Raw genomic sequence first — 26,715 nt, 5'->3', positions numbered from 1 at the left:
GGCCAGGCCCCGCCTTCACGTTCCACCCATTCCGTGGTTGGCTTGGAAACAGGAGCGTTGTTGACGAGGTTGGGGCATGGCACAATCACTGCTAGTTGCTGACATATAATAACAAATATTATTAGTCGCGAACTTATGTGAAAGTTTTGAACAAATTTGAGTGAACTGATGGATTTAAACTAGTTTCTTTATTAAACAATATCAAGTTTTAGCAAGGCTAATGTGCGCGTTTGACCCTGCTAACGGTTGCGATTAGCAAGCTATCGACTAAGCTAACGTAGTGGTGCAGGATCTCTTATTCGTAACAGAATATTGATTCATTAAATCGCCGGTTAGTGGATTATAACCCCTTTTAACTAGAAGTGTTCGAAATGAGCGGAACGATTTACGATTTATCTCGTACGAGTTAAGTATGACACGCAAAACCATGGTAAAAACCCGTTTTTTATTTTTAGCATGAAAAATATCCTCCCAGGAGTACTGTTGTTTTTTGCACGCAGAATGAGATACACACATAAGAATGCCAGCAGGTAAGTTAGCCTTTTGTTTTTTAGAATTTGCTTCTGAATTGTTGGCGATTTCACTGCAGCCAAAACATCATCAGTTCATCAGTAGTTTAATCTTTATACAGGTAATAGTGAACACCGGGTAAAATCCCAGGAAAGATTCAATGAAGTGTTCAACAAATACAGTGATGCACAGAAGAAAAAGAAGGTTAAGAAGAAAAGCGCAGAAACTCAGGAGACTATTGTCGTAAGTGTGTTTAGTGTCTTCAGCATTTGGAAATGTCACATCGACTTGACATGACTTGTACCTTTGAACCACATTTGTAAACACTTGGGTGCTTTCCTTTCCCCCTTTCCTTCCTTTTAGCTGCAGAATTTAACAAAGAGTCTTAACCTTGAGAAGGACACAGAAGATGATGAGGCCATCCTGCAGAACACGTATCACCCTGAACAGGGCAGCCCTCGCTACTCCAAGAATAAACAAAGAGAGAAGGAAACAGTGGAAAAAATTAACCTCAACAACCAAGAGGACCTCCAGACTTCAAAACCCAAGAGAACCATAAAAAGGGATCTTCCCCCGCTCCCTCCATCCAAGAACTCAAGCCGTGCCCAGGAAGACGTGGAGGTTGTCAATTCCGATTCTGCTGTGGAGAAAACCACTGTTGATCGTGGAAAGGGAGAAAAACAAAAAAGTAAGAAGGGGAAAAACAAGAAACCTGCAGAGGCCAAAGAAGAGAGTCAAGTGTTGGGTTCTGAAGACAGGCTGCAGTATGAATACCTGCAGCAGATTGCAGAAGAAGATGCGAAGACTTTGCAGAAGTCCAAAATCAAGACTGATGAAGAGAGTACTGTCTCTCAGACTATGACTTTAAATAACGATGTTGGGAAGAAGAAGAAGAAGAAGCTCAAAACTTCACAGTCGGACGATGGGTGTGTGTTTTCCAGTACTGCGATATAAACCGTACAAATCTGCATTCTTTGAGCATTACAAAGTAAGTTTTAATATATTTTGGTCCAATAGAGAACGAGTAGAAGATGCTGAGCACAGTGCCGATGCTGACAATGAAAATGAACCAAAAGGAAAGAAGAAAAAGAAGAAAAAACACCGTGAGGCCATGAAATCTATGAAATATTTGCACATATTATGCTAATATTTGCATATGATTGATATTTAATTAAATTAATTTGAATTTCACATTTTCAGTAGAAAATGAAACAAGCAGTACTGAGCACGAAGAACCATCGAAACCAGAGTTTGACGACAGCCTCGTGCTGGGGGTGTTTGTCCACCGAACGGATAGGCTGAAGAACGACCTCCTGATGTCACACCCGATGGTGAAGATCCACGTTGTTGACGAAAGCACGGGATACTACGTGAAGAAAGAGGACTGGTGAGACTTTACGCTTATTCAGCCTGTGTCCTTCTGACCTGAAAATGAAGTTTCTCTGTTTTTCTTTGTCTCTCGATAGCCATCGGCAAGTCTCCTCATTTTACGAGCATGAGAACGTGGATCACATTCTTCCCATAATGAGTCAACCATTTGATTTCAAGAAAAACAAATCTGTCGTCCCCGAGTGGCAGGAGCAGATCATCTTCAATGAACGCTTTGGTTATTTTGTTGAACAACGTGATGATAGGCCCAAAGTTTTGCTCTTTTTTGAGGTAAGAAAACCAAAATTGGATAGTTTTTCATCAGCGATGCTGTTAATAACTGCCTTAAATGTTTTAAAAAGATCCTGGACTTCATCTCTATGGAGGAGGCAAGAGCCAACGTTGATGTTGACAAGCACGAGCGAGGATTCAGAAAGATTGCGTGGGCGTTCCTTAAGGTATTGTGGTGTGGCCGTACAGAAAGGAAAAGCTGGTTCCTTCAAATAGCTTTATTAATCTGTCCATATTTCCCCCCGTATCCACCAGATTGTTGGTACAAATGGTGTGCTGAATATTGATAGTAAACTTCGCCTCCAGCTGTATTGTCCTCCACCTCGGGCAAAGAGGCAACCTAAAACAATCGAGGCGTTTGAGTGGTGGAGGATGTACCCCAGGAACAAATACCCATCAACCCTTTATGTTACAGTGAAAGGCATCAAGCTTCCTGAGCATGTAAATTAGCCACTTTATCACTTTAGAATGAATCAACTGTAAGCTTCAGTTATATGTTAAAATGGAAATGATTTGACTCTGCAGGTGGACCCCAGTATTCGGTCCATGATGGCGCTGCAGGAGGAGAGAGGAAGCACCTCCTACAGTGAACTGCAACATGAAATCACTAAGAGGAGCTTGACACATTCAATAGACAACCAGCCAGCTGCCTTAAAATGGAGTAGGCTGCCTGGACAGGTAAGAAGAACGTGCAGTTTTTGATTTGATTCTGCAGGATGGACACAGCTAGATTTACGTTGGAGGAGCCTTCGTTACAACCACTAGCCTTAACGGGGCCTTTCTGTCGAAGGTCTGTCGGATTCCTAACAAACCCATGCTGACGTTCCGCGGTGGCCAGCTGGGCTGCCTCACAGTGCTCTTCTCTCATGCTGGGACAATGCTTGCTGCTGCCTGCGCTGACAGAGATTCTTTCCCCGTCGTAGGTAAGTGATGCCTCATCACCAAACCCTGCTGTGGGACTCCTGAGGTCTACATAATTCATTCATAATTCACTCATCATTGTTTCAGTGTATGAGATTCCATCTGGCAGGGTTTTAACTGCCTTCAGCGGCCATCTTAAAGTGGTCTATGATCTCTGCTGGTCCAGTGATGATCACAGCCTTTTGTCTGCCTCATCTGATGGAACTGTCAAGTAAGGTCCTCTTTGCTGCATTCAGTGTTAGAGTCAGGTTGTGTGTGGTGTCTCCTGTTGGTGAATGAGGTTTTTACTGTCACCGCTAGGGGGCGACGTAGTTCGTCAGTGACGCATCACGTTTTTGCCCCTGATGCTTTTGGAGAACAGATACCATTTCTTCCCTGCAAAACAGTGTTTCCATTCTTTTTCTCATTTTCCAGAGAGTGGAATGTGGAGAGGCTTCTTGAGGCAGCCCAGAAGGTTCTCCCCCATCCTTCATTTGTGTACTGCTCCCAGTATCACCCAACAGCCCAGAACCTGGTACTTACCGGTGGCTATGACACCGTGGTCCGTGTGTGGAGGCTTGATGTTGATGAAGTAAATGGGCAGTTGCTGGAAGAGTTTGAGGGCCACTCCAGTTTCATCAACACCCTCTGTTTTGACGCCGAAGGTATTGAGTTAATCAGTAAATAAGAGAAGGTTCCTTGGTGGTTAAAGCTTTCTGTGTTATACATCTCAGACTGGAATCAAGTGTGTTCCAGAGATGCATTTATACTTTAGTAAAACAAGATGCAGTGCTGTGATTTTATGTGGAACTTGGAACATGTCCAAACAAACTTTTAAAGCTTTTGTTGTTTTGATTTTTCATTAGGAAGACAAATGTTCTCTGCAGACAACACAGGCCTCATCATTGTGTGGAAAACATCTGTGAGCCAGGACCAGCAGCTGGACCCATGTCACCAGTGGTGCATAGACACGGTACGAGATCTAACAATCTGATTTTAAATTCATTTGATTATGTTCTGATAAGACGATGCAGTGAAAACTGCAACACCCGCCCTTCTCAAGTAGGTGTTGATCGGTACTGGGTTCTAAACTGGTTTCTGCTTGTCGAGAGGGATGTTGTGAGTTGGTGTAAATCTGCATGGATGAAATGTAATTAATTCTAAATGTCTTTCCTGTCCAGAAAATTAATGAGAAGGACCTCAGTGGCGTCCCCATCAACACGCTGCAACTCCATCCGAATGGGCGCTACCTGCTCATCCATGCCAAAGACAGTGTCTTGAGGATGATGGATTTGAGATTGTGAGTTTCACTTTCTTTAAAAACACATTTATTTTACTTGCACACTCTTAGCTTACCTCCCAATGGAATTTAGCATTACCATTGTATGTGTTTGATGAGGCAGCCATTTCTCAGTCTAAGTAAGGTGGTAAGATGATGGTTCTTGGAATGAATTAGCCTGAAAATGGTTGATGCCAGGACTGTTTCACTTACATATCTACTCCATCAGCCTGGCTATGAAGAAATACATTGGAGCCACCAACTACAGAGAGAGGATCTGCAGCACTTTCACGCCGTGTGGAAAGTTTATTTTCTCTGGCAGTGAAGACGGGCTGGCGTACGTGTGGAATACAGACACAGGTGAGGGTGAAGACAGAGGTTTGAGAGTATTTTCTCTTGTGAATTAACACCTCTCTTTGTGCAGGTGATGCAGTCGCGGTCTACTCTGAGCTCTGTTATCCTACTGCTCTCCATGGTGTGGCGTTCCACCCTCATGAGAACATGGTTGCCTTCTGTGCCTTTGGCCATCACCAGCCTATCCACACATACCTGTATGACCACAAAGGTGTGTTCAATATCACCGTCTTATTTCAGCCATGTAAAGCCTGGGTCTTTCATCAGTCCTGCTCTACCACAGTGTCCCAGCTGGAGATTCGTGGTATAAAAGGAGCATCAGCTACAACCAAATCAGCCTCTGGAGACTCCAGGACCACCAGAGCGTTACAGGAAACGTCTGCTGCTTCAGCCCTGGATCAGTTTGCCCAAACAACAAGGCTGGCTTTGAAAACGAAGTCTGTTAAGGAGCAGCTGGATTCTGTGCTTGTAAATATCCATCCTGTGGCAGCGCTGTTCTGTTGTATAACCTGTTATACCTGCTGTTATATAATTTACACTCTGCATTTGCTCCTTTGTCACTGATTTTAGGATGCGCATCGGAGAGCTTCATTTTCTGGATATCCTCATGAACAAGGTAGGGAGCATTCGTATGTTAAAAATATGGATTGAGCTACCAGCATAATATGGAATAATCTATCTCCTGCTGCTGGTGTTGTGCAGACACACTTGGGAGGACTTTGACCTCAGAATCTGGAAGGGTGAGCTTTGAACACACCTTTGTATACATTTGAAAATATGGGTGTTGGTACTTCTGTCCTCACCCTTTTTATTGGGTCCTCTTTGCGACTTGTACTACTTTTAACTTACGTAAGAACTGGTGAATGAATCCCTGACAAAAATAAATCTGTGGCTTTGTGAATTCGGGGAGTATTAAATAAAATAATCAATATATATTTCGATTGGCAAGAAAATGCCTCTTTGTAAAATAGAAAGTTATTTTGTGTGAGTTTTATTACCAGATTGTCCCGCTGGACACTATCAAGGACTTTCATCTGCAAAGTTTTTAATCATTTCATTGGGAGGTCTACACCAAAGTGGTCGAGGATTTAAAATGGAGTATTCATCTCCTCAGATGGGATTCGGTTCCTCTTTACCTCCGCCATCATTCATGTCACCACACTCCAAGCTGCAGTGGTCCGGCTCCCTGGCGGAGCAGCTTATCCCCCCGGCAACTCTGATCACTCAGAGTGGTGAGTGGCTTGTACAGTTAATCCCTCTGTTATGCATTTATCCAATGAATAGATTCCCCTGTGGTGCTGGGATGAATCAGGGTTGAATATTTTCGTAGATTATCGTTCTGCAGTGTAGAACAGACGTGACCAGAACGTCTCTAAACATGTACACCGTGCACAAAGACAGAGACGGACCACTTGTGGTTTTCACGTGTGTTCGTAAGTCATCTCGCTGGGTTCAGCCCTGTTAAAGCTGCAATGTTGAGGCTTTTTTGTCATTTCAGGTGGATTCACTCAAGTCAGCCAGCACATTAAACGGACTTCGTCCCTCAGATTACAGTCGGTGAGTGCGAAGACAGTCTCCTGCCACTATCTTGCAGTCACACCACAACAGAATTAAAAGCCTCACAGATGCATCTAACCACTTGGGGGGGGGGTACTTATCTTGTCCTGTCAGAGCCTTTCTGAGCACCTTTCCTCAGGCGTCCGTCTGGAGACAGATGCTGCCTCTGCTCAGCCACTGGTGAGTCTTTGCTCTGGCAGTGAACCATGTCTGATACTGCATATTCCTGACGCTCACATGCTTATGCCTACCCCCCTCATTGGTCCTCTACTCCAGGTCGTTGCACTCTACGACTACAACGCTAACCGTTCTGATGAGCTCACCGTACGCCGTGGTGACGTCATCCGAGTCTTGTACAAAGACAATGAGAGCTGGTGGTTCGGCCGCCTGACTAACGGGCTGCAGGGATATTTTCTTGCCTCTTATGTAGCTGATCAGAGTAAGCGGGTTATATATTCCTCTAAAACACCCACATACAAAATTTACCAATTTAAAATATTTGATTCTTTGTCATATTATAGGAGATTTCAGTGAGGAGAAAAATGAGTCTGTAGACACACATGCAGCCTTGCCTAATCAGACACCTACAAGAGTAAGGTTTTAATGTTTTAAAGGGATATAATTACATGCTTTCTCTCATTCCTCCTGTCATTTTATTTCTGTACTTTTTTAAGGTATCAGCTACAGCAAGTTTCTCCGCAGACCTCAAGTCTGACAACGATCCTGAGGCGACCGACGCCAGGTTAGCAGCAGTTTCTTCCCTGTTGGGTAAATTCATTCTATTTAAAGAAAAATAGACTGCAAACTGTGGTTTTCCCACAGAGCAAGGAGGAGAAAGAAGGTAACACAGTCAAGCATCCCCCCAGCTCCAGAGGCAGAGCTAACCAGGACCAGGAGGAGAGCTACATCCACACCCAGACCCCTCCCCAGAAGGCCAACGGGCCAGACCAACAACGCCTTTGAACCCGATACCTAAATATTCAAGAAGGCTTACACCTTTTATACTAAATACAATAATGTAATGCTGGCAGTTATTTTTATATTTAAAGTCTGTCCATATTTATTTTAAATACATTAACTTCTTCAATCTGCTAAAATTGTTCATTTCTATGAATCATATTTTATTATGGACTAAAACATTTAAATACAGTTGCCATATCCATGCACCTGCTAGACTCATTGTTGGAATTACTGCTTTATTACTGTTCATTGCTTTATTTATATCGAGTTATTTGTCAACATTGGTATAACAAACCTGTTTGTAAATGCAGAATTTGACATACATATTATGTAAGTAAAGTACTCCTTTTAAACACATTTAATGTTTTCTTTTGCATTAGTAAGAAAGAAAATGTGACAAAATGTATACAAATATTAATTGCACTAAAAAGTCACAAATATCTGCATTACAAGGTCATACACCTCTGTTTCACATTAATTTACATTCACTAGTGATACATGTAAATGTCACCAGATTATGATTAAATTCATCCTGAGTAAATAATAAAACGTGATGTACCGTATAAAAATAAATCACCACTGGTTTGCTTTTCAGGCTGTTAGGCAGCACATCCTCTCAACGTTTTATAAAACAACTTTACAAGAAAAGAAAATCAAACAAATCCACACGCAGGAAAAAAGGAGTGTGTTTTTGGACATATGGAAGCTGGGAGGACTGACGCTGCTGCAGCCTTCAGCCTGCTGACAGGAGAGCCGTGGTTTCGTCTGGCTGCCTGTCGCCCGTAGCTCGCCGATCACTTGGAAAAAAACACAAACCATAAATCAGTGTTTTGCCCAGCCCTGTGTTGCAGGATTCATATATACATTTTCCACTAATATCCAAATGTATTTGGGTTAGTATTTATTACCGTAATTTCAGGACTATAAACCACTACTTTTTTCCTACACTTTAAACACTGCGGCTTATTCTACGGTGCGGCTTATTTATGTTTTTTTTCATGGCGCACTATCACAACTATTGTGAATCAGTCATTTTTACTAACCCTCATCAACAAGGAAAATACTAGAAGAAAAGCATATGATGCGACATTTAAGTTAAAAGCGATCACTCTGGCGGTTGAAGAAGGAAATCAAGCTGCCACGCGTAATCTTGGCGTACATTACGGTAATCAATGGCGAGAAGGTGGAGACGCCCGCCTGAAGAACTGATCCAAAGCAAAAAGACGACAAAAGCTTCTAGACGTAAACGTAGCAGGTGGCCCGAGCTTGAAAACGTTCAGGAAGACTGGGTGAACACACAGAGAACAGGCGGCCGCGGTGTTTCCGCTGTACAAATCAGACGGAAGGCAAAAGCAATCGCCACCACGATGAAAATAGAAGATTTTAGAGGTGGGCCATCGGGGAGTTTTAGATTGTTCATTGTTTGAGTAAAAAAGCATAAACAACGTAATTTGTGTGTAGCTGATACAAACGTATATTTCAAGGTAGCTGCATTACAGACACCGTTAGAAAAAAAGCATTTACCGGTAGAATATATTTGTTTATGTTGCTAAGCGGATTAAATTAAAAGTTAAAAAATCCTGACATGATAAAAATTGGATTTAAGGTCTCTGTATGAACATACAAGTGAAAAGAGTGGCTGTTGTTTCTTACCTGTCTGTCACTCCTCAGTGACTCGTCTCTTACGGTAATAAAAACATCTACCGTACTGAATGTTTTCGATCTAATTTTTCATATTACTACGTGGGATACCTGTGGCTTAAAATCCGGTGCAAAATTGATTTTCTTTCTAAAATTAGATTATGCAGCTTATAATCAGGTGCGCTCTGTAGTCCAGAAATTACGGTAAGTAAGTTTACCTTCGTTCCTGCGGCTGTTGAAAGAAGTAACACACGGCAAGGAAAAAGGCCTGAGGAGAGTTCAGATGGTTTTCTCTATCAGTCTCATATAAAGCATGTGTAAACCCTCATATTATCTCTATCCAACTAGTGATACTTCAGTACTTTGACCACTGCCTCTATCATATGTGTGAATAAATAACTACATTACCTTTCACCATATACTTTTAGACACAGTGACTATCAACTACAACCTGGAATATCCGTAATGGAACGGAGAGAAGCCTACTCACCCCTAAAAAGCCAAGCTTCCTTGGACTACAGCTGCCCACTGGAAGTTCAGGTTTTGTGTGATAAGCCCCCCCACTGTTGGTCCATAAAACATCCTTCAAGAACAAACAGATACACCCTGAATGTCAATTTAATGTGTGTGTGTGTGTTTTTTATAACTATTATTGAAGCTAGTAAGTGTTTACCCCAGGGACCAAAACGCCCCAAAGAGTCCAGACACCATTCCAAGAGTGCTTAATCCCTCCTCATATCCAAGGTCACTGCAAAGGAGGCAAAAAAAATAAGTTGGTCATCTCCTTGCCTTTTATGCCTTTTGACTGGAAAGTCTAGAAGGTGTAAAAACACTCACTATGCACATGTGATGATCTCGGGGAATGTTGGCATTGCTGTCATGCCCAGAGAAAACCCAATTATAGCGAGCATGAGGACCAGCAACCACAGATGACTACATGGTAAACATAAAAGGTACGTGAGTATTTTTATATAGTCCTTTTGTCTTTATATTCAGTAAGATTTGAGGTTCTAAAAACAGGCAACGCTTGTAAATCGTTTACACTGAAAGACATTCAAGTCATGTAAAATTCACCTGGAAATGTTAAAGAAAGGTGCCGGACCAAGAAACCAGAAGCCAATCCCTGTGGCGGTTCCACCTATCACCATGAACCAGCTCCTGGTGACCTGAAGGACACGACACACACAGTGTTCAGCCGGCGGTAACAACACGAAGGAAGGATCCAGATATGCTGCTACGCTCACCGGGTATTTGTCAGCGAAGTAGCCCAACAGGGGTGAGGCCAGACAGTACGGTAAGGACAAACCCACCATGATGAGCCCCACGTAGCCAGGAGAGAGACCGAACTACACCAGGACCAAGAGGGGCAAAGGTCACGTGAGGAACAAAAACAGTCAGGAGATCTTCAGAAGACGGAATTTTACCGTATCGATAGCAAACAGGGACAACGTGGCGTCCAAAAAGCCCAAACCTGCACTGAGCGTGAATGTCACGTAACAGAGCAGAACTATTTTCGTCTTCATGAGGAGTTTTAAGAAGGAATCCTTCGAGGGTTCGGCTTCTGCTCGGGGTAGAGCCATGGAGAGCTGACGGTAAAGAGGCGGCCAAAACACGTGAATATAAACAAGCCAGAGATGAAATATTCAGCCATTACCGATGACCGGCAAGACGTATATATTGAAAGGAACCATGACCAAGAGGAAACATCCCAGAAGCATAAACGGGACTTCGTATCCAAAAGACTGGTAGAACCAGCCTCCGACTGGCGGCCCCATAATAAGACCAAGTCCTGCGAAAATCTCTAAACTACCCTAAAGAGAGAGAAAGAGGAGATTAGTTCATTAGTTGGTGTTTAGGTTCTAATAATGGGACAAACAAAAAAGCAATAACGCAGCCCTCCCTCCCGTGACCAGCAACCCTCCCAGCACACAATGCTCGTCTGGACTCACCATAACAGTGGCCACATTGTTGGGGAATATTTTCACCACTATGGTGAAAGACGAGGTCATAGCAGCAGCAAAACCCACAGCATCCACAGACCTCACTATGAAGCACAGGCTGATGAAGGTGGCCCCCGCTGGAACCCGGTTCAGCAATCTGCAGCCGGTCGACCAACAAGCCACGATAAGCAATCTGTGCATTGACCAGGCGTTGGGACGCGGTGCCAACTGAAGCAGACGTAGAGGGTTTTTGGCTTACCCGAACAGAATGGTGCAGACGGACGACACAAAAAGGCCCATCACCAGCATGAACTTCGTGCCGATCTGGACTATCTGACAGCAGCAACAGACAGAACCAACATCAGCCTGCAATTAACGCTAAAGCTAACGACCCCATTGAGAATCGTATACTTACATAATTTCCCAGAATTGGTGCACTAATCAAGTAGCAGATCGCGTAGCAGCCGAAAATGAGGCCGATGACGGTCTGACTCACTCCTTTCTTCACGGCCTGTATAGAAGTATGTTAATGGGATGTAGTGTTTGGCCCCAAAGGTGTGTTTCATGCTTCCAGGAGAAGCTGCTGATTACTTCTAGGTTCCTTTCAGGCAGATGCAACAAACCTGCCCCCCAAAAAACATTAAACTATCAAGTATTGATGATCGGAGCCTCAACCTTTGATTTCTAATTAATAAACAATACACACTGAGTTTTTTATTCAGCGGTTTGGAGGGTGGGTTTCCTCGTGGCTATCATGTGATTATTGATCCCACAAAGAAAACAGTCTGATAGTGGGGGTGATAACGGCGATGTCAAGAGTAATGGAGTGTCCACATGACTACATCATCTGTTTGTGCCTATCTGCAGTAGTGCATGTTCTCTGGCTCCCTCCATTGCGAAGAAGAAACAAAAGTGCTTGAATCATATGGTGAGGGACCCTCTTCAAGTCAACTCAAGGTCAAAAGGTCGGACAGGGGTGCATGTGAGATACAACAAGAGTAACGCCATTGTCTCTCCAAAAAAAGGTGTTTTTGTGCCAGCATAGTCTAAGGAATTTCCAGCATGTTGAGCGAGTGATTAAAGAACTGGTCACGTGGTATCCGAGCCCGCGAACTATTAGGTGAGTTCGGCGGGTTATACTCGCACCTCTGGAGCCTACCTCATTAGGGAAAAACGGGCCCAATATCGAGTAGCAGATCATCGAACTGAAGTTGACGGACGCGATCGATATTAGGGTGAGAATCTGCCGTTTCGTCATCCTCTGCGGAGGCTCCGGAGTCTCTCCTGGTGCGTCATTCTCTGCGATCAAAAACGGAAACAAAAGTGACCGAGAGTTTCTGGGGGGAGGTCCGAGTCCGAGTTTAACGTGACATAAAGTACCGAGACGTGTCTCTAACGGTAGAATCTGAAGTTTAGTAAGTCATCAACCTGTTGGCTGAAGCTCTGGGTGAGGGTCCATTTTCAGTTTTCACGGTTTCTTAAGAGATGACTATCAATCCAGACGGAAACATATTAGCAGCGCGCAATTAATTCAGGAATTAGACCACTCCTGGCTGACCGTCCGACGACCTTACACCGCTGTCAACCTCGGAGAACTACCTGGTAATTCCTGGGTGCGAACGCTTCTACCTCCATGCTCATTGGCGTCAGCGCATAAAGTCCAAATTCCAGTGATTTTCAAAATAAATAGCACGACGCGGTGTAACACAATTCGGCTAAACTTTAGGAGACCGCTCTAAAGAGAACTCAATTTAATTTGTTCTCCTTTCAAGTAGTTTTCCAGGACCAAAATAATTCACCTTATTTGAGAGTCGTTTTTCCCTCGGATCAGTAAACTTATCGCAAATAATTTAATGTGCTTACTTTTATTACTTTTCAACTAGAAAATAAATGAATGAGGCACTGAGTAAAAGAGCCAAACTGCCACGAATACTTGGCTCAAGGTAGCCATGACATAAAATGGGGAGACCAAAGAGGACGATTTCCAACCCAAAATAATGTTTATTAAAGAACCAAGTGGAATATAAAAAGGAAAAGTCCAAGTAGTCACAAAGAGGGAAAACTCCAAACTCCTGTGGCCGTCAGGCTACGGAACATGACAAGCTCAGGGCTCAGCTGACGAACTCCACTGCAGCACACCAGATAGGACAAGAGACTTCTCCTCAGATGCTCTCCAGACAGGTCTTTATACCTGAACCTGTCAGGCAGCCAATCCCAGCAGATTGGCCACAGGTGAGCAGGTGAACATGCTGGGTCGACTGGAAACGCTTGGCACTCCCCCTGCAGGTCAGCCAGGGAATTGCCCCTCCAGCCAGCCCCGACAACAGTGAGGCATGACAGAGCCGTCACAAAACTCAGAATGAAACAAAACCATTTAAACAATTTATTTTAATGGGTTTTGGCCAGCATATGTGCCCTTTAATCTATGGCCATAAATATTTTGCTGTTTCACAGAAAAACCAAAGACAAAAACAGGTAAACAAATATTCATTAAGCAGTATTACTAATACACATCCTTAAAAGCTGCATTCCATGAACTCTTTTGAACTGTGAAATTAATGTTCCACATTAACTGATTTTTTAAAAGAATAAATTTTGAATTACCCCTCTTGGGCTACCACCTTATCGTGGTGGAGGGGTTTGCGTGTCCCAATGATCCTAGGAGCTCCGTTGTCTGGGGCTTTATGCCCCTGGTAGGGCCATCCATGGCAAACAAGTCCTAGGTGAGGGACCAGACAAAGCGTAGCCCAAGACCCCCTTATGACGTTGGCGAGCGCCTGGTGGCCGGACCTCTGCCCATGGAGTTTGTGGTCGTGTCATTGGATTTGCAGCCACATGTTCTGGACACTCGGGTGAAGAGAGGGGTGGAGCTGTCAACTGATCACCACCTGGTGGTGAGTTGGCTCGATGGTGGGGAAGGATGCCGGACAGACCCGGCCGACCCAAACGTATTGTGAGGGTCTGCTGGGAATGCCTGGCAGAGTCTCCCATCAGAAGGAGTTTCAACTCACATCTCCGGGAGAGCTTTGACCATGTCCCGGGAAGGTGGGGGACATTGAGTCCGAGTGGACCATGTTCCGTGCCTCCATTGTTGAGGCGGCTGACTGGTGCTGTGGCCGCAAGGTGGTTGGTGCATGTTGTGGCGGCAATGCCCGAAACCGCTGGTGGACACTAGCGGTGAGGGATGCCGTCAGGCTGAAGAAGAAGTCGTATCGGGCCTTACTGGCCTGTGGGACTCCTGAGGCAGCAGATACTGTAGGTACCAGCAGGCCAAGCGGAGTGCAGCTACGGCGGTTGCCAAGGCAAAGACCCGGGCATGGGAAGAGTTCGGTGAGGCCATGGAGAACGACTTCCGGACGGCTTCAAAAAGGTTCTGGACCACCATCTGGCGTCTGAGGAAGGGGAAGCAGTGCACTGTCAACACTGTGTGTAGTGGCGATGGTGTGCTGCTGACCTCAACTCGGGATGTTGTGGATCAGTGGAAGGAATACTTCGAGGACCTCCTCAATCCTACCAACGTGCCTTCCAGTGAGGAAGCAGGGCCTGGGGACCTGGGGACGGACTCTCTTATCGCCGGGGCTCCTCGGTGGCAAGGCCCTGGGGGTGGATGAGATCCGCCCGGAGTTCCTTAAGGCTCTGGATGTTGTAGGGATGTCATGGTTGACTCGACTCTGCAACATCGTGTGGACATCGGGGGCGATGCCGCTGGATTGGCAGACTGGGGTGGTAGTCTCTCTTTTTAAGAAGGGGGACCGGAGGGTGTGTTCCAACTATAGGGGGATCACACTCCTCAGCCTCCCTGGTAAGGTCTGTTCAGGGGTACTGGAGAGGAGGGTCCGCCGGATAGTCAAACCTCGGATTCAGGAGGAGCAATGTGGTTTTCGTCCTGGACATGGAACGGTGGACCAGCTCTACACCCTCAGCAGAGTCTTCGAGGGTGCATGGGAGTTTGCCCAACCAGTTCACATGTGTTTTGTGGACTTGGAGAAGGCATTTGACCGTGTCCCTCAGGGGGTCCTGTGGGGGGCCCTCCAAGAGTATGGGGTGTCGGGCCCCCTGATACGGGCCGTCTGCTCCCTGTATGATCGGTGTCACCTCCAATGATCACTGGATCGGTTCGCCGCCGTGTGTGAAGCGGCTGGGATGAAAATCAGCACCTCCAAATCCAAGGCCATGGTTCTCAACCAGAAAAAGGTGGAGTGCCTTCTCCGGGTCAAGGAGGAGATCCTGCCCCAAGTGGAGGAGTTCAAGTACCTCGGGGGCTTGTTAACAAGTGAGGGAAGAATGGAGCAGGAGATCGACAGGCGGATCGGCGCGGAGGATGAGAGTGAGGATGAGGAAGAAGGCACTGGAGGCGGAGTGAAGGCATGTGACGGGCTGACGCTCAACTGGGAGCCGCCCCCACGGCAGGCGGCCCCCACACTTTTGTGGAAATCCCCACAGGGCGGGGCCACGAGTCAATCAGAAGCTCCAGCCCCTCCTCCCCAGGGAGGTGGACCTGTAACCAGGAAGAAGCTGTGGGAGGACAGTACCCCCTGGTGGCTGCTCCAGGAGGGGGAGCCCCGCAGTATAGACCATGGAAACTAAATGATTTGCGGATGGAGCTGCCTCCGCTTCCCAATGGAGCAGCGCCGTGGATAGCAGCCTTCAAGGCACTGACAAAGGGCGTGCCCTTAGCACTGGGGGATGTCCACATGATTGTAGCTGCATGCGTTAGATTAGAGCAGCTTGCCATAGTGGAGCAGACGGCGGGCACCACAGTGCGAGGGGGCAACAGAGCACCGGACACTACACTATTCGCAGACCACACCGGCGCTTTCTGTGACACTATGAGAGTATACTTCCCAATTAGCACGGCTGCCATCGGAGGTTTTGCCCATCCCTGGAGGAATGATGGTTCCATGACTCCAGAGTCTTGGCTACACGAGGCCCACCAGAAATGGTTACAGATGATGGGTGAGGCCCCAGTTGATAGTACCCCTGCAATGGTGATGCTCAAAGACAAACTATTGAATAATGTTCCACAACCAGTAAAATAAATTTTTTTGGATAATCCTTTAGTGGCTGCCGCACCATGGCCCCAGTGGTCACAGTGTCTGATCACCCTGCTACAGAAACACTGGGAAATGACACAGCAGCAAGTGCAATCACAATAAGCATCAGCTAACACCTTAATGCAGATTCAGCTAGAACAGGCTAAAAAACAGGCAAAAAGAACCCAGGAAGTGAGAAGCCTGTAACTCAGTCCTCACTACTGGCGGCCCTCCAGGAGGTGATGCGGCAGGCACCACCCCGAAACAAATACGGCCGGCCACTGTGCGAGGGAGTGCAGGGTTCAGAGGGGTCCCGTGAGAGGGAGTCCAAGAGACTCACAGGGGGGCGAGCCCAGGCCGGGCCCGCATCAAGGACAAGGAATGTATTCGTAGAGGGGCCAAGCTGGTACTGGAGGGAACTTGGCCGAGCCCCTCCTTCCTCTGATGGTGGATGGTGTTGAAAAACTGTTTCTCGTGGATACGGGTGCGACATGGTCTGCACTGCAGCATGGAACTGACCCACCATTGTCATCAGAACAGGTGCCAGTAAGGGGAGTGGAAGGCCAGCGCCTGTACATGCAGTGAACTGCCCCGTTGGATGTTGAAATAGGAGCACAATCTTTCAACCACATTGGTTGAAAGATTGTGCTCCTATTTCATTTCGAGGCTGTCCTGTTAACCTTATGGGGCGAGACATTTTCACACTTTTAGGCTGCAACATTGACATTGCCCAAGGTGGTACCCTTATCACCTTCCACAACGGCGAATCCTTCCACTGCTACGACAAGGCTGCACACACTCAGACTCTTCTGTGGGTGGGCACAGAAAACCCCGGGACCTCCTCACTGCTGACATTTATTGGGGACTTCTTACAGGACCTGACGACAACCCGCTCATGGCCGCGTTCCGCGTGTGGGGCCCTCTCATCAGGGAGTTTTGGGCCTACTCGCCACCTCCAGATAGAAGATAACGACCTGATATATCATGAATGGTTCAATTCTACTTTGGATGGGCAACATTGGGTGGTGTCTGTATCTGGCATCGTCCTGAGACCGCAAGGTGTGGCCGCACCAGTGCACCTTACACCAGAACAACTCCAACATTACAGGATGGGCCCCGATTCAGCGCCACACATTACACTAGCCGTAGCAATGGGGGCGCAGGCTAAGGCCTTGGGACCTATGGTTGCTGAAGCCAACACAATTAAAGATTGGGTGTCGCTGGAACTGGGGGTTGGGGACCTCTCCTACCCATTCTAAATTTGAATTAATCAAAGTTAGCTGCGAGATAGCTGTGGTCCTCCAGCACCGACAACTCCAACGACACCACGGGGCTGAGGACTCTAATGACCGAGAGGCAGAGGCTGCCCTTACGGAGCTGCCCCCCCACATCTGGGTCAATCATCAGGCAGATGTGGGTCTCATTCAGACAGCCCCAGTCACCTTTCAAATTGACATGACAAACCCAGTATTTATCCCACAATATCCTATAAAAACATCCTCAGCGTTCAACATCACCCCTGGAAGAGAAAAGATAGCTGTAGACACCCTAATACAACCACACATAACGTTTCAAAACTAAAATAAATATGGCAAATTGCATGTCAGACAGTGAGGAACAACATGACTGCATCCAGGAGACATACCAAGTGGCGAAAGCAAGACTGGACACAAAAGCATCTCCGATCGAAGGTGCCATAGACTTGTACATTGATGGAAGCTGTCACAAAACAGACGAGGAATTGCGAGCAGGATTTGCAGTGGTGATGAGAGAAGGCGAGAGCTTTAACAAGGTGGTCTCAAGGAAATTTGAGCCAGCATCAGCACAGAAAGCGGAGTTGGTGGCATTACAAAAGGCACTGGCAGTGGCGCCAGGCAAACCTGCAAATATTTATACTGATTCTGCTTTTGGTTATTTTGTTGTACATAGAGATCTGGGTTCATGGAAAAGAAACGGGTGGCAAACAGTAACAGGGGTCCCACCTAAACACGAGGAAATTGTCAAGCAAATAGATGAAAATTTGTGGATCCCCTCTGAATTGGCAGTAATTAAAGTGGCGGCACACAAGAGTGACGGGACCATTCACTACAAGGGAAATGTGGTCGCAGATAAAGCGGCAAAAGAGGCAGCAGGACTGAATCTGCTGGGGGTGTACATAGTGAAGACAGTGGACAATGAACAAATGGAGGACTTAAAACCCCGTACACTCGAAGAGTGGGGGTACGTGCAAGCGCAAGCAGAATGGGCAGAACAACAATGGGAAGAGCACGGGGCCACAGTAGAAGAAATAGGGACAGAGTAGAAAGGTCAATGTCCCCTGTGGAAAGGCCCCAAAGGACAATTGGTGGTCCTGACCAAATTCCTGGCCCAAATGTGTGACGAAGCCCATGGTCCATCGCATGTGTGGGTGGACGCCATTAAAAGACTTTGTGTAAATATGTGGCATCCAGATCTGCACAAAATGATTGAACAAATTAGAATGAAGTGTGACATTTGCAACCAATTCAATCCAAAATCCACTTTTAGGAATGAACAGGGGGCCTTCCCGGTAAGAGCCCCAGGAGCAGAAATTATTATGGATTTTACTGATATGGGAGACCGGGCAATGGGCAAGCACTACTTATTGGTCATAGTAGACACCTGCTCTGGATGGCCCGAGGCTTATCCTACCGCTAAGGAGGATGCGGCAGCAGTAAAGAAAGCATTGGTGAACCATTTCATACCAACACATGGGTTCCCTAGAACAATCCGGTCCAACAATGGATCTCATTTTAAGAACAAACACCTGAGAGAAGTAGAGACTGCAATGGGAATCAAACACAAATTTGGCACGGTTTACCACCCTCAATCACAAGGGAAGGTGGAACGAATGAACTCTAACATCAAGACCAAATTGGCTAAAATCATGAAGGAAACGGGACTAAACTGGGTGGAAGCCCTTCTGTTGGCCCTCATGACAATTAGACACACTGTAAATAGGGCCACTGGGTTTACACCGTTTGTACTCCACCATGGAAGGCCCTTCCCAAGACCAGGACACCCTATGACCGAAGGAGCGGTGGTACATCCCAAGGTAATGTTTAAAATACTTAACTACATGTGTTCAAGCTTTTCTCTCCAGATCCCGCCAGAACCACAAGAGAGACCAGACCTCACAGGGGAGGAGTACCTGCTATTGAAGGTCCTTAAGAGGAAGTGGCAGGAACTGAGGTGGACGGGCCCACATCGAGTGACAGCGCGCTCTGACACAGCGATCCAGTTTGAAGGAAGGGGCGACACTTGGTTCCACCTCTCGCAGTGTGCCAAGGTACCGAAAACCGCAGACGTGAAAGGGAGCAGTTATGGGTCTGCGACGTCAGAAGCCGCCAATGCGCAACAGATGAAGTGGTAGTAACCTCTCCCTGCAACGACAACGATGGATGCGATGGTGCTGGAACCCCTGCTGGAAGATGAGGAGGTGGAGGAACATCTGGACCCAGAACCGAAATCGGGACGACGTTCAGCGGGACGAACGACGAAGTGGAGACGACCGTCGAATGGTTTATTGATAATATGCATGTCTGCTTTGCTTTGGGCTGTTACAATCGTTGCATCTATAACGATATGTGTAGCTGTGCATAGGTGTGGAATGCTAACTCGGAAGAACAGATCATTGATGGAAAGGGGGGGGTCATCCACGAGCCAAACGAGACGCACCACCCAAGTGCCCCGCATCGATCACATTTAAAAATACACGATGGGGGCCCCTACCTCTTTTAAATTCGATTTCTGTGCACTATAATGTTCAAAGATTAGCAAACCTGACTTGGGATACGGTGGAGGGACTTGCTGAGCAACTGTCAGCAGCCTCTATGGTAGCGATGCAAAATAGAATGGCCTTAGACATGCTGCTGGCTGAGAAAGGGGGCGCGTGTTACATGTTTGGGTAAATGTGCTGCACTTTTATTCCCAACAATACTGCTCCGTAACTAAAGCTCTAGAACAGGGGTGGGGAACCTTTTTCATATCGAGGGCCATTTCAATTTTTATAAAGTCCTCCGAGGGCCATACTATTATGAACACATACCTAGGGATGCAAAAAAAAGACAAAAAAAAGTCTATAACCACTGTGTTACTAAGTCTCATGATTGCTGCATTTGAGTTTGAATTATTTATTTAGCACACATGCATATAAAATCACCAAAAAAATAGAATAAAATGACAAACAAGTAAAATATGTTTTCATGATCATACAAAACAATAAAAAAAAAAAAGAGGTGCAGAGTTGAGGCAAGAGACCCGTAAGGGCCTGTTTGAGGCCTCTACTCACAAAAACTGCAATACAACAAGATAATCAAGAAAAGAAATGAAAAGAAAGAAAAAGACAATAATAATAACAACTAGAAAGCACTCGGAGAGCGCAGACCTCCGCCAAGCAAAACAATTCCTGGCATATTGTGATTTCCACCATAAATATTAGTCCCACATACAGTATACTTTGACTACATATTTAGATTCCTTGACCATAAAAACATACCGTTAGCCACTGGAATCATAACAATATATGTCTTAGTTCAATAGTTATTCACGAAAAAAAATTCAAGGCTTTGAAACAATTTTACTTTGTCCGGCGCGAGCGCCTCAGCGGCGGCTACGAGGCTCGTTCACGAACAATCCTTCGTCGTGAGGTTTCAGCTTCGTGGCTATTAATTCACTCACCACAAAACTTCCACGCGTAATATTCTCTCTGTCGGTACATGGTCGTGTGAAAGCTGCTTGTTGAGCCTCCAAACTTCGACGAAGAGCTTAATTTTATCCAAACTCATCTGTCCTTTCAACTCATAGAGTTTAGCGTGTTTCGCTAGGCATTATTCGTCCGTGTCAATCAGTCCAGCCCACTACGTACCTCACATGCTGTGTTCACCGACCCTGACCTTGACTCGGACATAACATAACCGTCTGTTTTATCTCAGAAAACGGGAAACTATTTCCTCTCGAAAGAAATTTCAGGATACGAAAGGCAAAAATACGCTACCGCTGCTACTCGCAGCTCGCGGAGTTTAGCGAACGGTCCCACTGTATAAGTGCACATATAAAATATAAAAATCTTATTGCGTTGCGGGCCGGTAGAAATGGTCTCGTAGGCCGTATATGGCCCGGAGGCCGGGGGTTCCCCACCCCTGTTTTAAAGGGATATAATTACATGCTTTCTCTCATTCCTCCTGTCATTTTATTTCTGTACTTTTTTAAGGTATCAGCTACAGCAAGTTTCTCCGCAGACCTCAAGTCTGACAACGATCCTGAGGCGACCGACGCCAGGTTAGCAGCAGTTTCTTCCCTGTTGGGTAAATTCATTCTATTTAAAGAAAAATAGACTGCAAACTGTGGTTTTCCCACAGAGCAAGGAGGAGAAAGAAGGTAACACAGTCAAGCATCCCCCCAGCTCCAGAGGCAGAGCTAACCAGGACCAGGAGGAGAGCTACATCCACACCCAGACCCCTCCCCAGAAGGCCAATGGGCCAGACCAACAACGCCTTTGAACCCGATACCTAAATATTCAAGAAGGCTTACACCTTTTATACTAAATACAATAATGTAATGCTGGCAGTTATTTTTATATTTAAAGTCTGTCCATATTTATTTTAAATACATTAACTCTTTCAATCTGCTAAAATTGTTCATTTCTATGGATCATGTTTTATTATGGACTAAAACATTTAAATACACTTGCTATATCCATGCACCTGCTAGACTCATTGTTGGAATTACTGCTTTATTACTGTTCATTGCTTTATTTATATCGAGTTATTTGTCAACATTGGTATAACAAACCTGTTTGTAAATGCAGAATTTGACATACATATTATATAAGTAAAGTACTCCTTTTAAACACATTTAATGTTTTCTTTTGCATTAGTAAGAAAGTCTATAAAGAAAATGTGACAAAATGTATACAAATATTAATTGCACTAAAAAGTCACAAATATCTGCATTACAAGGTCATACACCTCTGTTTCACATTAATTTACATTCACTTTAGTGATACATGTAAATGTCACCAGATTATGATTAAATTCATCCTGAGTAAATAATACGTGATGTACCGTATAAAAATAAATCACCACTGATTTGATTTTCAGGCTGTTAGGCACCACATCCTCTCAACGTTTTATAAAGCAACTTTACAAGAAAAGAAAATCAGGAAAAAAGGAGTGTTTTTGGACGTATGGAAGCTGGGAGGACTGACGCTGCTGCAGCCTTCAGCCTGCTGACAGGAGAGCCGTGGTTTCGTCTGTTTCGTCTGGCTGCCTGTCGCCCGTAGCTCGTCGATCACTTGGAAAAAAACACAAACCATAAATCAGTGTTTTGCCCAGCCCTGTGTTGCAGGATTCATATATACATTTTCCATTAATATCCAAATGTACGTATTTTATTACCGGTAAGTAAATTTACCTTCGTTCCTGCGGCTGTTGATAGAAGTAACACACAGCTAGGAAAAAGGCCTGAGGAGAGTTCAGATGGTTTTCTCTATCAGTCTCATATAAAGCATGTGTAAACCCTCATATTATCTCTATCCAACTGTTGATTACTTTTGTACCATAATTTCTGGACTACAGAGCTCACCTGATTAAAAGCCGCATAATCTAATTTTAGAAAGAAAATTGCACCTGTCTATAAGCCGCATTGAAACATAGGTCGCAGAAGAACTCAGACGCGGACTTCCGCCAGCTTATTAAACAGTTGGACTGCGGAAAGCTCCACTTTACACTGAACGAAAGACACGTCAACGAAGGGAGGTCTTTAATCACACACATAACCTGGCTTATGGTGTGCAGGTGCAAACAGTAATTAAAACAGTAATTAAATACATCAACAACCAGAACTCAATAAATAGAACACTAACATTGAAAGTTGCAAAAGATAACATTTACAATTAACAAAAACAGGGTTAACATAAACCTGAACCCACAGACACACTGCCACAAAGCATGCTGGGAAATTCCCACACTGACCCTCCCCAACACGCTACACTACCTTTGCTTTTCTTTTCAAACAGTGCCTGTGACGCGGCAGTAACACAGCAGCAATACGACAGTAACACTAACAGGGCTGGTTAAAAAAACATAACGGTAAAATTTCTTCTTGCATTTTCCATGATGAGGGTCTGTTTATGCTAATTCATACGCAAAGCGCGAAGTTACACTAAACTTCCGTCTTCCTCGACACATATATTCCACCTGTCTCTCTTACCTTTTCTGCTCGAGCGCCCCTAGCGGCCGATAGAAAAATTACATAAATAAGCCGCACCGTAGAACAAGCCGCAGTGTTTAAAGTGTAGGAAAAAAGTAGCGGCTTATAGTCCGGAAATTACGGTACTTTGACCACTGCCTTTCTCATATGAATGAATAAATTACATTACCTTTCACCATATACTTTTTGACACAGTGACTATCAGCTACAACCTGGAATATCCGTAATGGAACGGAGAGAAGCCTACTCACCCCTAAAAAGGCCAAGCTTCCTTGGACTACAGCTGCCCACTGGAAGTTCAGGTTTTGTGTGATAAGCCCCCCCACTATTGGTCCATAAAACATCCTTCAAGAACAAACAGATACACTACACCCTGTTGTCATTTAATGTGTGTGTCTTTTTTTTAAAACTATTATTGAAGCTAGTAAGTGTTTACCCCAGGGACCAAAACGCCCCAAAGAGTCCAGACACCATTCCAAGAGTGCTTAATCCCTCCTCATATCCAAGGTCACTGCAAAGGAGGCAAAAAAAATAAGTTGGTCATCTCCTTGCCTTTTACGCCTTTTGACTGGAAAGTCTAGAAGGTGTAAAAACACTCACTATGCACATGTGATGATCTCGGGGAATGTTGGGATTGCTGTCATGCCCAGAGAAAACCCAATTATAGCGAGCATGAGGACCAGCAACCACAGATGACTACATGGTAAACATAAAAGGTACGTGAGTATTTTTATATAGTCCTTTTGTCTTTATAACCAGTAAGATTTGAGGTTCTAAAAACAGGCAACGCTTGTAAATCATTTCCACTGAAAGACATTCAAGTCATGTAAAATTCACCTGGAAATGTTAAAGAAAGGTGCCGGACCAAGAAACCAGAAGCCAATCCCTGTGGCGGTTCCACCTATCACCATGAACCAGCTCCTGGTGACCTGAAGGACACGACACACACAGTGTTCAGCCGGCGGTAACAACACGAAGGAAGGATCCAGATATGCTGCTACGCTCACCGGGTATTTGTCAGTGAAGTAGCCCAACAGGGGTGAGGCCAGACAGTACGGTAAGGACAAACCCAGCATGATGAGCCCCACGTAGCCAGGAGAGAGACCGAACTACACCAGGACCAAGAGGGACAAAGGTCACGTGAGGAACAAAAACAGTCAGGAGATCTTCAGAAGACGGAATTTTACCGTATCGATAGCAAACAGGGACAACGTGGCGTCCAAATAGCCCAAACCTGCACTGAGCGTGAATATCACGTAACAGAGCAGGACTATTTTCGTCTTCATGAGGAGTCGTAAGAAGGAATCCTTCGAGGGTTCGGCTTCTGCTCGGGGCAGAGCAGAACAGCTGACGGTAAAGAGGCGGCCAAAACACGTGAATATAAACAAGCCAGAGATGAAATATTCAGCCATTACCGACGACCGGCAAGACGTATATATTGAAAGGAACCATGACCAAGAGGAAACATCCCAGAAGCATAAACGGGACTTCGTATCCAAAAGACTGGTAGAACCAGCCTCCGACTGGCGGCCCCATAATAAGACCAAGTCCTGTGAAAATCTCTAAACTACCCTAAAGAGAGAGAAAGAGGAGATTAGTTCATTAGTTGGTGTTTAGGTTCTAATAATGGGACAAACAAAAAAGCAATAACGCAGCCCTCCCTCCCGTGACCAGCAACCCTCCCAGCACACAACGCTCGTCTGGACTCACCAAAACAGTGGCCACATTGTTGGGGAATATTTTCGCTGTCATGGCGAAAGACGAGGTCATAGCAGCAGCGAAACCCACAGCATCCACAGACCTCACTATGAAGCACAGGCTGATGAAGGCGGCCCCTGCTGGAACCCGGTTCAGCAATCTGCAGCCGGTCGACCAACAAGCACGATAAGCAATCTGTGCATTGACCAGGCGTTGGGACGCGGTGCCAACTGAAGCAGACGTAGAGGGTTTTTGGCTTACCCGAACAGAATGGTGCAGACGGACGACACAAAAAGGCCCATCACCAGCATGAACTTCGCGCCGATCTGGACTATCTGACAGCAGCAACAGACAGAACCAACATCAGCCTGCAATTAACGCTAAAGCTAACGACCCCATTGAGAATCGTATACTTACATATTTTCCCAGAATCAACGCACCAAGCAAGTTGCAGATGGCGTAGCAGCCGAAAATGAGGCCGATGACGGTCTGACTCGCTCCTTTCTTCACTGCCTGTATAGAAGTATGTTAATGGGATGTAGTGTTTGGCCCCAAAGGTGTGTTTCATGCTTCCAGGAGAAGCTGCTGATTACTTCTAGGTTCCTTCCATTTTTAAAAGGCCCCAAAAAACTCAAAGCCTAACGCGTTGTCGAATAAGAAGCTATTAGTCGAGTTATGCTTCAGATGTGAAACAGCTCATTTATCCATTACACAGAACAGTTCACTTCCTCCTTGAATCCAGACAGAACTTCCAGGCAGACACAACAAACCTGCCCCCCAGAAAATACTAAAGTATCAAGTATTAAATGATCGGAGCCTGAACCTTTGATTTCTAATTAATAAACAATCCACAATGAGTTTGTTATGTCAGCGGCTTGGAGGGTGGGTTTCCTCGTGGCTATCATGTGATTATTGATGCCACAAAGAAAACAGTCTGATAGTGGGGCTGATAACGGCGATGTCAAGAGTACCCCCGTCACACACAATGGAGTGTCCACATGACTACATCATCTGTTTGTGCCTATCTGCAGTAGTGCATGTTCTCTGGCTCCCTCCATTGCGAAGAAGAAACAAAAGTGCTTGAATCATATGGTGAGGGACCCTCTTCAAGTCAACTCAAGGTCAAAAGGTCAGACAGGGGTGCATGTGAGATACAGCAAGAGTAACGCCATTGTCTCTCCAAAAAAAAGGTGTTTTTGTGCCAGCATAGTCTAAGGAATTCCCAGCATGTTGAGCCAGTGATTAAAGATTTATAAGTGGTGGGTCACGTGGTATCCGAGCCCCTGAACCATTAGGTGAGTTCGGCGGGTTATAGTCGCACCTCTGGAGCCTACCTCATTAGGGAAAAACGGGCCCAATATCGAGTAGCAGATCATCGAACTGAAGTTGACGGACGCGATCGATATTAGGGTGAGAATCTGCCGTTTCGTCATCCTCTGCGGAGGCTCCGGAGTCTCTCCTGGTGCGTCATTCTCTGTAAAAACGGAAACAAAAGTGACAAAAGAGAGTTTCTGGGGGGAGGTTGTAAGTCCGAGTTTAACGTGACATAAAGTACCGAGACGTGTCTCTAACGGTAGAATCTGAAGTTTAGTAAGTCATCAACCTGTTGGCTGAAGCTCTGGGTGAGGGTCCATTTTCAGTTTTCACGGTTTCTTAAGAGATGACTATCAATCCAGACGGAAACATATTAGCAGCGCGCAATTAATTCAGGAATTAGACCACTCCTGGCTGACCGTCCGACGACCTTACACCGCTGTCAACCTCGGAGAACTACCTGGTAATTCCTGGGTGCGAACGCTTCTACCTCCATGCTCATTGGCGTCAGCGCATAAAGTCCAACTTCCGGTGATTTTCAAAATAAATAGCAGGAAGCGGTGTAACACAATTCGGCTTAATTTTTAGGAGACAGCTCGGCAGAACTAAATTTAATTTGTTCTCCTTTTTAAATTTCAAA

General features: G+C 45.5%; 2 protein-coding genes and 1 long non-coding RNA gene across 10 annotated transcripts; 2 read left to right on the top strand and 1 right to left on the bottom strand.

Annotated features, from left to right (window-relative positions):
• Nucleotides 1–33: 33 nt before the first annotated feature.
• Nucleotides 34–7,576, top strand: ahi1 (Abelson helper integration site 1). Of its 3 annotated transcripts, XM_057058526.1 has the most exons (27): nucleotides 37–68; nucleotides 456–530; nucleotides 632–753; nucleotides 874–1,436; nucleotides 1,528–1,613; nucleotides 1,711–1,897; nucleotides 1,977–2,169; nucleotides 2,241–2,336; nucleotides 2,425–2,610; nucleotides 2,695–2,847; nucleotides 2,960–3,092; nucleotides 3,178–3,301; nucleotides 3,505–3,734; nucleotides 3,936–4,042; nucleotides 4,251–4,369; nucleotides 4,578–4,708; nucleotides 4,773–4,913; nucleotides 4,986–5,170; nucleotides 5,273–5,318; nucleotides 5,405–5,442; nucleotides 5,817–5,934; nucleotides 6,201–6,259; nucleotides 6,374–6,439; nucleotides 6,536–6,698; nucleotides 6,781–6,851; nucleotides 6,934–7,001; nucleotides 7,082–7,576. In XM_057058526.1, the coding sequence occupies exons 2-27, from the start codon at nucleotides 521–523 to the stop codon at nucleotides 7,233–7,235; spliced, it is 3,549 nt and encodes a 1,182-aa protein (XP_056914506.1). In that variant the 5' UTR covers nucleotides 37–68; nucleotides 456–520; the 3' UTR covers nucleotides 7,236–7,576. The 3 variants fall into 3 exon arrangements, with proteins under 3 accessions (XP_056914507.1, XP_056914505.1, XP_056914506.1); XM_057058527.1 differs by having other exon boundaries at nucleotides 34–530; nucleotides 1,714–1,897; XM_057058525.1 differs by having other exon boundaries at nucleotides 34–530.
• Nucleotides 7,439–26,605, bottom strand: slc18b1 (solute carrier family 18 member B1). 5 transcript variants are annotated; one of them, XM_057058642.1, is made up of 14 exons: nucleotides 26,365–26,605; nucleotides 26,096–26,235; nucleotides 25,179–25,274; nucleotides 25,023–25,096; nucleotides 24,774–24,921; nucleotides 24,479–24,635; nucleotides 24,251–24,387; nucleotides 24,071–24,172; nucleotides 23,901–23,992; nucleotides 23,664–23,759; nucleotides 23,500–23,574; nucleotides 23,315–23,408; nucleotides 22,266–22,315; nucleotides 7,439–8,016 (listed from the first exon to the last, which is right to left on the bottom strand). In XM_057058642.1, the coding sequence occupies exons 1-14, from the start codon at nucleotides 26,393–26,395 to the stop codon at nucleotides 7,953–7,955; spliced, it is 1,356 nt and encodes a 451-aa protein (XP_056914622.1). In that variant the 5' UTR covers nucleotides 26,396–26,605; the 3' UTR covers nucleotides 7,439–7,952. The 5 variants fall into 5 exon arrangements, 3 of the variants coding, with proteins under 3 accessions (XP_056914622.1, XP_056914623.1, XP_056914621.1); XM_057058643.1 differs by lacking the exon at nucleotides 22,266–22,315 and adding an exon at nucleotides 9,079–9,128; XR_008954241.1 differs by lacking the exons at nucleotides 22,266–22,315; nucleotides 23,315–23,408; nucleotides 23,500–23,574; ... (8 more) ...; nucleotides 26,096–26,235; nucleotides 26,365–26,605 and adding exons at nucleotides 9,079–9,128; nucleotides 9,351–9,466; nucleotides 9,534–9,608; ... (8 more) ...; nucleotides 11,960–12,099; nucleotides 12,229–12,481 and having other exon boundaries at nucleotides 7,926–8,016.
• Nucleotides 18,742–21,706, top strand: LOC130539941 (uncharacterized). 2 transcript variants are annotated; one of them, XR_008954245.1, is made up of 3 exons: nucleotides 18,742–19,372; nucleotides 21,064–21,131; nucleotides 21,212–21,706. It is a non-coding gene; the product is annotated as an uncharacterized LOC130539941 (long non-coding RNA). The 2 variants fall into 2 exon arrangements; XR_008954244.1 differs by lacking the exon at nucleotides 18,742–19,372 and having other exon boundaries at nucleotides 20,502–21,131.
• Nucleotides 26,606–26,715: the final 110 nt, after the last annotated feature.

This window comes from Takifugu flavidus, chromosome 16, assembly GCF_003711565.1.
Source record: "Takifugu flavidus isolate HTHZ2018 chromosome 16, ASM371156v2, whole genome shotgun sequence".
NCBI lineage: Eukaryota > Metazoa > Chordata > Actinopteri > Tetraodontiformes > Tetraodontidae > Takifugu > Takifugu flavidus.
This window is presented reverse-complemented; position numbering and strand designations above follow the sequence as displayed.

Bases quoted from the DNA above. Each gene is read 5' to 3' on its own strand.
- ahi1 (XM_057058525.1), top strand. The intron at 5,171-5,272 runs GTAAATATCCAT...CACTGATTTTAG, and splicing joins AGCAGCTGGATTCTGTGCTT to GATGCGCATCGGAGAGCTTC. The intron at 6,852-6,933 runs GTAAGGTTTTAA...TACTTTTTTAAG, and splicing joins CTAATCAGACACCTACAAGA to GTATCAGCTACAGCAAGTTT.
- slc18b1 (XM_057058641.1), bottom strand. From the start codon at position 26,395: ATGGACCCTCACCCAGAGCTTCAGCCAACAG. The intron at 26,236-26,364 runs GTTGATGACTTA...CCGTTTTTACAG, and splicing joins CCCAGAGCTTCAGCCAACAG to AGAATGACGCACCAGGAGAG. The intron at 23,409-23,499 runs GTAAACACTTAC...TTGTTCTTGAAG, and splicing joins GGGGCGTTTTGGTCCCTGGG to GATGTTTTATGGACCAATAG.